Source organism: Capricornis sumatraensis, chromosome 3 (assembly GCF_032405125.1).
Source record: "Capricornis sumatraensis isolate serow.1 chromosome 3, serow.2, whole genome shotgun sequence".
In the NCBI taxonomy this organism is placed as follows: Eukaryota; Metazoa; Chordata; class Mammalia; order Artiodactyla; family Bovidae; genus Capricornis; species Capricornis sumatraensis.
In genome coordinates, this window is record NC_091071.1 from 59,091,965 (window position 1) to 59,105,695 (window position 13,731).

Genomic DNA, 13,731 nt, shown 5'->3' on the forward strand with positions numbered 1-13,731 from the left:
TTTTCCAGTAGTCCTATACAGATGTGAGAGTTGAACCATAAAGAACACTGAGTGCCAAAAAATTGATGCTTTTGAATTCTGGGACCCTTGAAGAGTCCCTTGGAAAGCAAGATCAAACCAGTCAATCCTAAAAGAAATCAATGCTGAACATTTCATTGCAAGGACTGATGCTGAAGCTGAAGCTCCAATACTTTGGCTACCTCATGGGAAGAGCTGACTAATTAGAAAAGACCCTGATCTGGCAAAGACTGAAGGCAGGAGGAGAAGGGGACAGCAGAGGAAGAGATGGTTAGGATAGCATCACCAACTCAATAGACATGAATTTGAACAAACTCTGGGAGATAGTGAAGGACAGGTGAGCCTGGCCTGCTGCAGTCCATAAGGTCACAAATAGACATGACTAAGCAGCTGAACAACAAGAACTAAAATATTCTTAATTACTTAAACTCCATCCTTTCCATTTCCCATTAAGTCTTTACCAAAACTAAGTCTTTTTGGTAAAGACTTACATCTCCAACCATCCCAGGCTCCATCCTGCAAATTGTTTTTATGATTTTCATATTTTTCATTTGGTACTTCTAAACTTACCCATTCAGGAAAAAAAGGTGCTCTGTTCTTCCATTTAGACCCCCTCTCATTCATTTCAGCAGCTAGCATGGTGGCTTGAATACAGTAGCTTTCAAATGTTTGAGTACACAAAGCTTTAAAATGGGAGTAAACATGAAACTCTGACAGTACTTAAGTTCATTTTATTTTACGTGCAAACTTTGTAAGGGATTTGCCCATTGAATCAAGCTATTTAATATTGATTATCAAATTTTGGGTTCTTATATAGTCAGAAAAGAACTGTAAGTGGCTACAAAGCTGATCAGTTAAAAATCATTGATATCTGTATTAATATTAGTATAAATATCAGTGTTTGGTTTATATGTATCATTACTATTATTAGAATCAGGTAGTCAAATTGCTGAATTTGTCTGAGAATTTGACTGAATTTGGCCAGAGAATAAAGTAATATTTTAATGTCTGTTCTTTGTAGCTTAACAGTACAGTTTAAAGAGAACTTTTGACTCAGATGGTAATAATTAAGACTACAGAACTAGATGAGACCAAGAGGCATCAGTGCGCATTCTTTCTCCATGGTGGTCTAGTCTTAACCACATTTTTGAAAGCATCGTAGACGCCTTTTCAGGAAAAGAGAATTTTAGCCTAATAGATTATATGCTCTAATTCTTTTGGATCCTGTTACTTATCAAATCTAACCCAAATTCTTCATGTTGTGGTTCAAGAAAATAAATCACTAAAAACATGTTAGGCAAAATAAATACTTTATTAATTTTTTTTTTTAGAAATCAGCCTTTGTGTGATGTGATAATTCAAACATTTAAAAAACCTTTTAGATATTCTTTCAAAGTATATTGTTAACCTCTCAACCACTTTTGATTAAAATTTCACACAAAGAAATATAATAGGAGTTGAAAATTATAAATGCTAAAGAATAATTCTAATAACATCTGGTTGTTACTTTACACATTTATTTAACATATACAAAACCAAATAGGAAACTACCTTCCTTCCCCGCCCCCCCCGCTCCCCCCATAAAACAAGCAGTTCTCACTGGTTAAGAATGAATTAAAATTTGTTTATGAGAAAACAAAAATCTAAATTACTTCCATTATGAAAAAACAAAACCAGCTTATTCATTTCTATCCATTCAAGTCACAGGCCCCATTATTTTGGCAATACTCTACTATTTAGTCTAAAAGAAGAAACATGTCCTTATAATAAAGAAGTCTGGACAATGCAAAAAGTACATAGTGTTTAACATAAGACATGTTTCCAAAACAAACAAACAAACAAAAATCCCCAAACTACATAAGCTACAACAAAATTACAATTGTCTTGGGTAAAATAACAATGCTTACAGTGTAAGAACATTAAGTAGTTTTAGGTAACATAAATTCTATCCTACTGCTATTAGTAACCTCCTCAAGAATTAAAAGCAGTTTTTACAACAGGATAATTTTTCTTCTTGGAAGTGACACTAATTAACAGCAGTGGAGGGAGTATCATTGGTTGTTTCAAGCTCTCAAAAAAATGAATCAGTTATTGCACAGTAAATACCTCATAGAGGTCAGTGTTTTAAGAAGCTAGTCTGAAGAAATATGTTATTTATAAGTTGGTTAAGTTTGGAAGTTTTCAAGTTTTAAAATTAATTCTACCTAGGCAATCAACTGGAAAATACTGACATACAAATAAATATTAGGCTTTTCAAATGACTACGGTTTTGATAGTTTAGAAAAGAAATAAAGTCAGCAAAGTGCCTATGTTTCTATGTTTTTTGAAAAGATATGCACAGAAGAAATAAACATTGTATACAGTAGCGCAGCTCAGCAGCAAGTATCTTCTGAAGCACAAATGACACCCCCACCAGTGTATATCCTTGAAAACTCCAGTATCACGCAGCTAATAGGACCCACGCAAACCTTAAAAAAAGAAAGAAAAGTAAAAATTAAGCATTTTTCAGTTACTACTGAAAAGTCTTTAAAAGGAAGGATGAGAATAAAGATCCTCCATTATCTATTATGACATGATTAGATATGAGACCTAATGTACTATGTACAATGAGACCTATGGGATATGTTTCTTTAAAAAACACAAGACACTAAAAATTTATGATTAAGTCTTAAAATCTTGGACACAACTGAAGCAACTTGGTATGCACGCATGCTTGAAATCTTGATCCATTTGAAGTAATATTATAATCAGGGCAGTGCTATCAAAATTCAGGTTTGAAGGTCCCAATTTCCCCAATTCCAGAATTTATTTACTATAATGAAATTTCAATGAAATGATAAAATATCAATATCACTTGGAGGTTTGAGATTATGAGATTTGACTCACTTACACACAGTGTAAAATAACATATTACATACTTCCTAAAAATAAAAATTTAGCTAGGGGAACAGACCTATATACTAAGAAAAAGCATTAAAAACTAAGTACTAAGTTGCTGCTGCTAAGTCACTTCAGTCATGTCCGACTCTGTGCGACCCCAGGGACTGCAGCCCACCAGGCTCCTCCGTCCATGGGATTTTCCAGGCAAGAGTACTGGAGTGGGGTGCCATTGCCTTCTCCAAAGTACCAAGTTACATTTAGTTAAACAAAGAAATTCAGAAAAATTTACCTGTAAATTCCATTAGTGACTATCTTGCTTAGAATTGGATGCTTTACTTGAAGATACTGCTGCCAGAAGTCCACTTACAATTTCCCGTCTGATTTCCCCAACAATAGACTCTTTAATCTAGGATGGAAAAAGAAGAAAGTGAGAACTTAACAGTATCACTATAATCCATTTTATTCTGTTATCAGAAAAAACAAGTAAATAACATTTAATTTCTACAGTCAGCTAAACTACAGAGAAAACTAAATCTTCGTGTAAATCCTTCATGAAATACAGAGAGAGATCAGGGAATCATGTCCATCTATCCTCAAACTCAGATCATGTTCTGAGATCTTGTCTGCTGCTGCTGCTGCTAAGTCGCTTCAGTCGTGTCCGACTCTGTGCGACCTCATAGACGGCAGCCCATGAGGCTCCCCTGTCCCTGGGATTCTCCAGGCAAGAACACTGAAGTGGGTTGCCATTTCCTTCTCCAATGCATGAAAGTGAAAGGTGAAAGTGAAGTCGCTCAGTCGTGTCCGACTCTTAGCGACCCCATGGACTGCGGCCCACCAGGCTCTTCTGTCCATGGGATTTTCCAGGCAAGAGTGCTGGAGTGGGGTGCCATTGCCTTCTCCGGAGATCTTGTCTAACATAATTCAAATAACTCCATTACAAAATAACACAATTCTCAAGTTGAGAGCATTAACAAATGTTAAAACTTCATAGAAAATTTACCCTATGACACAAAATAACCTGAAAGAACTGACTAAATATTATGTTCACTTTTATGTTTTTTTCTTTAATTAATGTCTATCTACCTAATGGCAGAAAGCAAACAGGGACTAAAGAGTCACTTGATAAAAGTGAAAGAGAAGAGTGAAAAAGCTGGCTTAAAACTCAACATTCAAAAAACTAAGATCATGGCATCTGGTCCCATCATTTCAAGGCAAATAGATGGGGAAACATTGGAAACAATGACAGACTTTATTTTCTTGGGCTCCAAAATCACTGCAGATGGTAAATGTAGCCATGAAATTAAAAGATGCTTGCTCCTTGGAAGAAAAGCTATAACAAACTTAAGACAGCATATTAAAAAGCAGAGATCACTTTGCCAACAAAGGTCCATACAGTCAAAGCTATGGTTTTTCCAGTAGTTATGTGTGGATGTGAGAGTTGGACCATAAAGGAGGCTGAGCATGGAAGAATTGATGCTTTTGAACTGTGGTGTTGGAGAAGACTCTTGGGAGTCCCGTGGACAGAAAGGAGATCAAACAGGTCAATCCTAAAGGAAATCAACCCTAAATATTCATTGGAAGGACTGATGCTGAAGCTGAAGCTCCAATACTTCGGCCACCTGATGGGAAGAAGTGACTCACTGGAAAAGCCCCTGATGCTGGGAAAGACTGAGGTAGGAGGAGAAGGGGACGACAGAGGATGAGATGGTTGGATGGCATCACTGACTCAATGGACATGAGTTTGAGCAGGCTACAGGAGATGGTGAAGGACAGGGAGGCCTGGCGTGCTGCAGTCCATGTGGTAGGAAAGAGTCGGACATGACTGAGTGACTAAACACCACCACCAAAACAACCATAAACTCTAAATAAGTCAGTATTTAGTTGTATGGTACGTTTGTCACCTGACTGAAAATTTTGCTTTGGATGAGGATTTACATGTCATTTTATTGTTGGAAAACGCAAACAGATCTAGAGGCAATGACAATTCCCTCGAGATTTTCGTCTCCAGGTGTCCAAACACTACACATGCACACCTGCCTCTTTTTCTCTCTGATTTGTGACCCCACGGAGCGCAGCCCACAAATCTCCTCTGTCTATGGGATTTTCCAGGCAAGAAAACTTGGGTGGGTTGCCATTTCCTCCTCCAAGGGATCCTCCGGACCCAGGGATCAAACCCACAGCTCCTGCATGTCCTGCATTGGCCACGGATTCTCTACCACTGAGCCACCTGGGAAGCCCAGTGCATCACCCCTGAGTAACCCTTTCTGAAGGCTTTACAAGTGTGTTTCCTCAAATAAACTGATAATGCCTTCCTGAATCAGCACTCAAGACACACTCAACCAGCTTTTAAAAATTCTACATTTCCAGTTTCCTGCCAGCCTGATCTCCTTCCTAAAATGTTCCTAAGTACATCTTGAACACATCTCAATGGAAGTCTTTCCAAAAATGGCTCTGTAATAATGTCATGCAATATATATATTACATAATATATATATATATTTATACATAAATATTCAGAGAAACAAATGCTCCTTAACTACCAGCTCTCTGTACTGAAACATATTTAAATAAATAAAATCTTCTCATTTTACCTTCTACCAGTGTCTCTAAATTTTAAACATCAAAGGTCCGTTAAGTTCATAGTCCTTCAGATTTGTCTTTTAAACAAATACATATTGGATACAAATATGATACCAGAACTTCTTTGCCACAGCATACGAGTACAAATGCAGCGTGTTAAATTAGATCCTCTGTAAATCCATATTTACAAAAGACAATGAGTTAGCAGAGTCTTTCAGTCCTGTGGTCCAACGCACATCTCATCACACTTCACTCAAAATTTTTTTTTCATTCTTCATCATTCAAAAACAAACTAGCCCAAAAGTATTATCTATAAACAAAAAAAGTGTACCAATATTTGGGGGTGGGGATGGCTACAGACATCAGTGCAGTAAAACATAAAAAGTCTCTACCAAGGATGTTATTATCTAGGTGGACCCAGAACAAACATTTCATAAAATATTAAAAAGGAAAAAATGTTAACTCATTAATGATGTAAGAACAGAATAAAAAATGAGAGACTAGCACGGGATAAGAGAGGAAAAGGTTATCAGAGAATAGCAAATTTTAACACAGTGAGATGAAAAAGTAAGGCCAACTGCAGACAACAGTGAGGACGAGAGCAGTAGCAAGAGCACCGTAAGAGAGCGAGCAGCAGGGAGCCCAGCTGATAAGACAGCTCCCACTAGTGAGAGAGCAGACGGGAATCAGAGCGGGAAGGGAGCGCTCAAGCGGAAGTTCATCAGTGTGTGCTGGCACACAGTAAGCGCTCAATGAATGTCTGAATAAATGCCATCAACGAGAGAATGAAAGAGTATCACACAAAAAAAAGAACAGAAAGTGAAAAACAAAGCACTACATATAAGCACTGGAAAATGACAAAATGCCTTTGATAATTTATTGAAGTAATAAATGTATGAACAAATAAATTAGTTCCAAAGTCTCCCACGTTACAGAGGTGGGGAAGGATAAGCAGTGAGAAAATCAGTGGAATGGAAGGTGAAGTCCATTTTATAACTTCCAAAAAGTAATATCCACTGAAGACAGACTACTTGGGATCAAGGAAGGAATGCACATTGGCATATTAACAAGATGACAGCAAGCCTAAAGTGTGGGACAACACATCCATTTATTAGCCTCTACTGAGTGCCTCCTGTGCGGCAGCCATTATTACAGAGATCACTAATAGCATTGTAGTAAGAACACAGGCAAGCTGTGTATTTACCAAAATACATATAAAAGTGTGCCAGATGAAATACACTTACTCAGAGGCATGGACCAAGCCTAGGAACTTCAATGAACAAAGAAGAAAACTCTACACAGAGCAATCTATCTTTATACTCTGACATTTAATTCTGTTCCAATTTGCTTCTGTGGACACATGCTCATTTATTCTATTAAGTAATCTTTTTTACTTACTTTTTCTTTTGGTGTTCTCTTTCAAAAGAATTCTACTGTATCAGTATTATAAGTAATGAAAGCATTCTTTTAAAAAACTTCACATACGGTGAAATAATGGAAACAAAGGCCTGACTTTGGACATCGTTGTTTTCACGCACCCATGAGAACAATAAGAAAACTTCCCTGGAAGTGTTTGCCAAACATGCTTAATCCTCACCGGCAAAACTGTTCAACCCAAGCTTAAATCTTCCCTGCCTGAATAATGGCTTTGTTTATGGGGTTAGAGACCCAGAATTTGCTGGGAAGACAATTCTGTTTTTCTTGGTAGCTGATACAATAAGTGTTTAAAAGAACTGGAATTCAGTACTATTATATTTAAGGAAAATGATTACCCATTTTAAACGAGCAGAATCAAGACTAATCTGAATTTTAAATATTTTGCAAAGTTTAACAGAACACCATTGTAACTGAGCTAAAATGATAATAACCCAAATGATTTTTTAAATTATAGATGACATTAGACTAATTTATCCGTTAACATATGCTTTTAAAGTGCTTCAAAAGAGTGTTGTTTTTTTTAAGGACATCAATGTTCCTCTTATGCCCTGTTTCATCTACTATACAATTTGCTTGGTAAGCTTTTTTGGAGACAGTTAAAAGGGTCAGTGTTAAGCTAAAGTTCCAAACTATGTCAAATTCTGAATCAGGAAGTTTCTAATTAACAGTAACAAATTCTAAAAAATTCTTCAAACATTTGTCTCACATGTCAGTCCTTCAAATTATAAAATTTCCCATATTTAATAGGGAGGTTCTTATAAATGATTAAGTAATTCTCTAGCACCACCACACTATGATGGGAACAACCAAGTTTTCTGTATATGCTAAGTTCTACCAGCCCAAAAAAATCAATGTTCTAGTTTAGTGATGCTGTGAAAGTGAAAGTGAAAGTCGCCCAGTCTTGTCTGCCTCTTTGCGACCCCAGAGACTATCCATGGAATTCTCCAGGCCAGAATATTGGAGTGGGTAGCCATTCCCTTCTCCAGCAGATCTTCGTGACCCAGGAATCAAACCAGGGTCTCCTGCATTGCAGGTGGGTTCTTTATCAACTGAGCTATGAGGAAATCACTTACAGCACTTATCAGACTCCATTAACAACATTAAAAATGAGGACTCAAGTGTACATTAAGAGCGTATTTATGCCAAATGACTATATAAAGTTCAGTTTCCAAGGAAATTTTTCAAACCAGGGAAGCTAAGGGAACAAAAATACAACATTTTGTGTCAAGGGAGATGCTGCTGCTGCTAAGTCACTTCAGTCGTGTCCGACTCTGTGCGACCCCACAGACAGCAGCCCACCAGGCTCCCCCGTCCCTGGGATTCTCCAGGCAAGAACACGGGAGTGGGTTGCCATTGCCTTCTCCAATGCATGAAAGTGAAAAGTGAAAGTGAAGTCGCTCAGTCGTGTCCGACCCTCAGCGACCCCATGGACTGCAGCCTTCCAGGCTCCTCCGTCCATGGGATTTTCCAGGCAAGAGTACTGGACTGGGGTGCCAGATGGGGAGTACCTTAAAACTGATTTCCTCAGTTAACAAATACGTTGTGGAGAAAAATAATTACTTCAGTTCAGTTCAGTCACTTCAGTCGTGTCCGACTCTTTGAGACCGCATGAATCGCAGCATGCCAGGCCTCCCTGTCCATCACCAACTCCCAGAGTTCACTCAGATTCACGTCCATCGAGTCAGTGATGCCATCCAGCCATCTCATCCTCTGTCGTCCCCTTCTCCTCCTGCCCCCAATCCCTCCCAGCATCAAAGTCTTTTCCAATGAGTCAACTCTTCGCATGAGGTGGTCAAAGTACTGGAGTTTCTACTCAAAAATTGATCTTTGACGTGAAACACCATCAGTCACACCTAACTAACTGAGCAAGGTGGCTGTATAGAGACTGCTAAATATCAGCCAGACACAACCAACCTACAAAATAATTACATTTATAGGACAAATAAATTTATGGAATTAAGATCTTTTAAATTTCAAGTTGGTAATTCATGTCATGAAAATAAATTACGTACATGCAGTGTCTTCTGCTATTGACAGAATGCTTGTTTTGTAAGTGTTAATTTGTCTGAATGTCAGCTGAACCTAGGAACAGAGTACCCAACATGTACAAACATTAAACAGCTACTAGATTTCTTAGTTCACTGTGTTATGAAGCACACCTATCTGCATCTGGCATTACAATTTCTGTTGGATTTCATTATCTCCCCCCTCTACCACTTCACAGTAACTCACAAGTAACTTATTTTGCAGCCCTTCCAAAATCCAATTCCAGAAGCAAATTTCAGGTCTTTCTCAAGGTAGCATCACACTATTGAAGCATTTATTTCTTAACAAAACAGTGTTACTGTTTTTATTAGGTTTTCACCTTTTCAAAAATATATCACTGACAAAAGTTTTTAATGTTATGCTTCTAATACTACTTTCCCCATGAGCTCTGTAGTTTTTACTGCACAAATATGCATGGCATGATTCTTAGGAATGCCTATATTAATGTCATAAAAAGCAAAACTGACTGTATTTTCAAGGTACTTCTCAAGCTGCTGTCATGCAGCTGTAAATGATGGCACCTCATACATGAACTAGTCTCTGGACCCAGAGCAGCAATGGCTCATTTGAAAAAAACATTTTGGTATGTTGCCACCATTCTTAAAAAACAAACAAACTTAATTTTGTACTGGGTACAGCCCATTAGCAATGTTGTGATAATTTCAGATGAAGAGTGAAGGGACTCAGCCATATATATACATGTATCCACTTTCCCCAAAACTCCCTTCCCATCCAGGCTGCCACATAACATTGAGCAGAGTTCCATGTGCTACAAAGTTACCATTTTAAATATAGCACTGTGTCCATGCCCATCCCAAACTTCCTAACTATCCCCCTCTCCCCTCCCCCTGCCAACCATAAATTCAGTTCTCTAAGTCTACAAGGCTCTTTCTGTTTGTAAGGAAGTTCAATTGTATCATTTCTTTACAGATTCCACATACAAGGGATGTTATCCTATATTTCTCCCTCTCTGTTATTCACTCAGTACGACAATCTTTAGGTCCATGCATGTTGCTGCAAATTGCTGCCACCATTCTTGACCTATAACCACTAAAAATTTGTTCAATGTTACTCACAAATTAATTCTAAAAATGTGTTACACTCACATTACTGAATTTATTGGAAGTACAAAGATTAAAAAGAAGGAGCTTTTAGAAGATAAGCTGACTCTTATCTCTCTGGTTCATTTTGGTATTTTCCATTTCTAAATCCTTCCTTCTCAATACATTATACTAAATGCTTTTCTGTATGATTTTTCAACTGTTCCTTGAGTTAGTTCTATTTACTTTCCTACTAGACTTTAGGCTTAAGGATTTCATGGTCTTACATCCATTTTTCTGTTCTCCTTTACAGAGCAGGTACTCATTAAGACACTTGTAAACCATTTTTTAAAAACACAGTAGGCTATTCTTCTTTTTACTAATGGAAAGAATGAATGATCCTTTTTATCATGGATTTTAGTATCCCAGTTGGAAAGAACTATGAATAATTGCAGTTCTTCCTCAGAATTACTCTTAAGACAGGGACAGAATGAAAAAATAAATTCAACACATGTAATTTTTATCTTATGCACTCTACTGAACTTTGCATCCAGAGACACAATGTGATTTGAAAAAAGGAAAAAAAAAAGTCATTCATAAATATGTATCTATAGCAGTCTCCTTTTTTAAATGACATCCATACTGTTCCTTACTATGTGATCCTGGTGCCAAAAGCAACTATTTTACTAATTTCTCAAATATTTTGCCTTTGATGACTAGTCTTCCTAAGTTGCTGCAGTCCTTTCGGTAACCTAGAACTATTGCTAAATGTTTCAGGTCTGCATACTGCTAATCGCACAGGGTAAACTTTAATCCTTTATTTCTATCTTTGAATGACTTACTTAATTTCTATAGGTTTCTACTCACTAAACCAAATAGATTAAATGCTTCATACTTCTTAAAATCTCAACTGACATTATAAAATGGCAGATTTTAATCTTGGAAGAGATCTAAACTATAATCCTTAATTTTACAAAGGTGGAAACAGAGGTCTAAAGTCCTCGTCACATGTTCACCTATTTTGAAACCTACACATACCTTCTTCACCAGAGTGAATATAGAGAGTCGCAATTATTTCACATGGGAGTATGAAATTTGCAGAAACAGCATTACAAACATAATAGACATGAGCTGAATCAATGGGAAAATTACTGAATACAGTGAATCAGAGGAGTGTCTTATAAATAATTAATGTTAAAACCTATTCAAAATAAATAAATTAAGCATAGGTTTTACTCACCTCCCTTATGACTTGCTGTAACTCATCTTGCTCCACATTTTTATGCACTTCCTCAGCAGCTGGCAATAATGAGACTTTTCCATGTTCTTCCTCCACTTCAGATTTAGGTCCTACAGCTTCTGAGGTTTCTTCAGTTGCTCCAGCTTCCTCAGAACCTTCCACATCTGGAGGTGTCTGCACAGATCCTGTTCTAGAAGGAGCAGTTGGTGTTAGGGCCACTGATGCTCGGAATAATTTCTTGCTTGGTACCAGATGGGTTTTGGGTTTGCCCACTGAGTCAATAGGAGGTACTCCAATTCTTCTACTGGCATGAGAGGGACCAGAACATACAGAAGATGACTCTGATGTTGCTTGGGAAAAAACAGATTCTGAGCTTTCTCCAGGAGGAATTTCAAATCCCATTTCTCCATGGCCCAGGCCCAATTCAGACTTTAGGTATGACTGTTCCCGCATCAGTTCAGTGACCTAGAGATCAGAAAAACTGTAATTCTTCTCTCTTTAAATTAAGATTGGCAGTTAAAAGAAGATTAATATCCTTGATGCTGCCCCAAATCATTTAACTTGTAGAGACATGATTCGAATGCACTCATTTAGTTACTAACCAATTTCATTTGCAAAAACAGCAAGAAAAATTCAAATTCACAGTGAGATCAAGCCATAAAATGTTTAACTAGGCTATAGCTGGATGAAATTTTACTTGGTTCCACATGGGTGTCCAAATTACTTACAAAGAAAAGTAACCAGTAAAAAAAACTCATAATGCCCTCAAATGAACTAATTCATTTAAAATACAATAAAAATCAATCTTTGTGCAAAATGTAGTCATCTTAAAGATCCAATTACTTAAAGAACCTGGAATCAGACTGTGAAAGCACATTTCCTGAAATATAAATTACTTTTTATGATGCATTATTTCCTTTAGGCCATGAAGATATATCATTATTGCAATTAACTGGCTTTCTAGTGGCCAAAGATGGCAACAGACTTCAAGAAATGCCAGACTCACTTCTAATCAAATTAACTAACTTACCAAATTGTGTATTTAAATTTTTTTTAATCTACATTAGGAAAACTGTGTGTTTATGAAATATGATATCATTCCCTTCCCCAGTGATTTAAAAGGAAAGAGGCTTACTGGTTCCATTACATTCAATGGAGAAGGGCATGACAAGTTATCAGCGCTTCTACTGCCACACATTCCCTGAAAAAGCAAAACAATATATACATATATGTGTGATATATGTGTGTGTGTCTGTGTGTAGTTTTTTCAAATTGCAAGTGCTTTATAATAAAATGAGCTAATTATTGCTCTAAAGCAGTCCTTTATGTCACAGAAGTCGGCCTCATCTGTCACAGGATCCTATAAAATGTGTTACTGTGACTGAAAGTTGCATAGAAGATGTTCTGATTCTCTGATCTCACCAATGCACATTCCTCAGATCAAAACTGTCGATGAGATATTCATTGACAAGATATGCTTAGTCTGTGCTATACATATATATATATATATACACACACACACATTCTTTTTCTACTTGCTATGTGTGCATATATACATGTGTGTTCATGCAGTTGTTTTTAACAAAATCAGTTATGTTCAATTAACAAAGAGTTCACTGTTTCAACATTTCAAAACAATATATTCTACGACTGAAAGATTTTGGCAAAAATAAGAATACAATTGTTGAAGTTCAAATTGCATGAAAAGGAACATTAGGAGTAAGAACAGTGGTACAAAAAAAAGAGAGAGAGTGTTTGTCTCTATTCTCGTTTGTATACGTGTTTTTCTGCTTTTACAAAGATCTTATTTGATTTCTTAAAAAACATACAGAATGGAAAAGAATCCAAAATAAAGGAAAAATGTAAAGGGAACAGTTTTTTTTTCCGAAGGCAAGAAAGGAGGGAAAAAAGGTTACATGAAATATATATATGTGTGTTCTTCAGTTATACACAATGAGTAACATCTAAATTAGTCATATGCTAACCTACTATCATTTTTCCCTTAAAATTCTTAAATTTTTGCATTGCTCTTTATTCTCTATTATTAAATTACAATTTTTCAATGTATTTATATATATAAATAGGTTAAATATTTAAGAGGTTAACCACAACTTACACATTTCACTGATTTGTGGGAAAGGCTCATTAAACATTGCATGTCTCCAATGCCATTAAAATACATTGTTTTAAAATTAAGGCATTTGTCCTAAATTGTGTAGAATGCTATTAACAAGTTCTGAGTGAAAAAACTGTAACAACCGGAGGTAGCATACCATGAGTGCCGAGGGGCGGAAGGGTGAAGGCACGTGCACAGGGCGGAGCTGCTCCTCCAGCCCCAGAAGGCGCTCCTCCAGCTGCAGCTCCAGATCCTGCAGTTCCATTCGGACTGAATTTCTCAAACTCTGCAGCTGATCAACTTCGTATCTATTAGGAGGCACAGAGTTTGAAAAAAGCAGTTTGGAAACTCAGTATCACAACTCCCACAAGCTT

At 36.9% G+C, this 13,731-nt stretch overlaps 1 protein-coding gene across 3 annotated transcripts in view; it reads right to left on the bottom strand.

Moving 5' to 3' along the window:
* Nucleotides 1-1,612: 1,612 nt before the first annotated feature.
* ITPRID2 (ITPR interacting domain containing 2) overlaps nt 1,613-13,731 on the bottom strand; it is a 37,116-nt gene continuing 24,997 nt past the window's right edge. The window contains exons 14-18 of one of the 3 annotated variants that reach the window (XM_068967319.1): nt 13,515-13,665; nt 12,377-12,442; nt 11,242-11,706; nt 3,188-3,304; nt 1,613-2,486 (exon numbers count right to left, since the gene is read on the bottom strand). In XM_068967319.1, the coding sequence (XP_068823420.1) occupies nt 3,200-3,304; nt 11,242-11,706; nt 12,377-12,442; nt 13,515-13,665 (787 nt within the window). In that variant the 3' untranslated portion in view covers nt 1,613-2,486; nt 3,188-3,199. The remainder of the gene's footprint in view (nt 2,487-3,187; nt 3,305-11,241; nt 11,707-12,376; nt 12,443-13,514; nt 13,666-13,731) is intronic. The other 2 variants (XM_068967321.1, XM_068967320.1) reach the window with 2 other exon arrangements.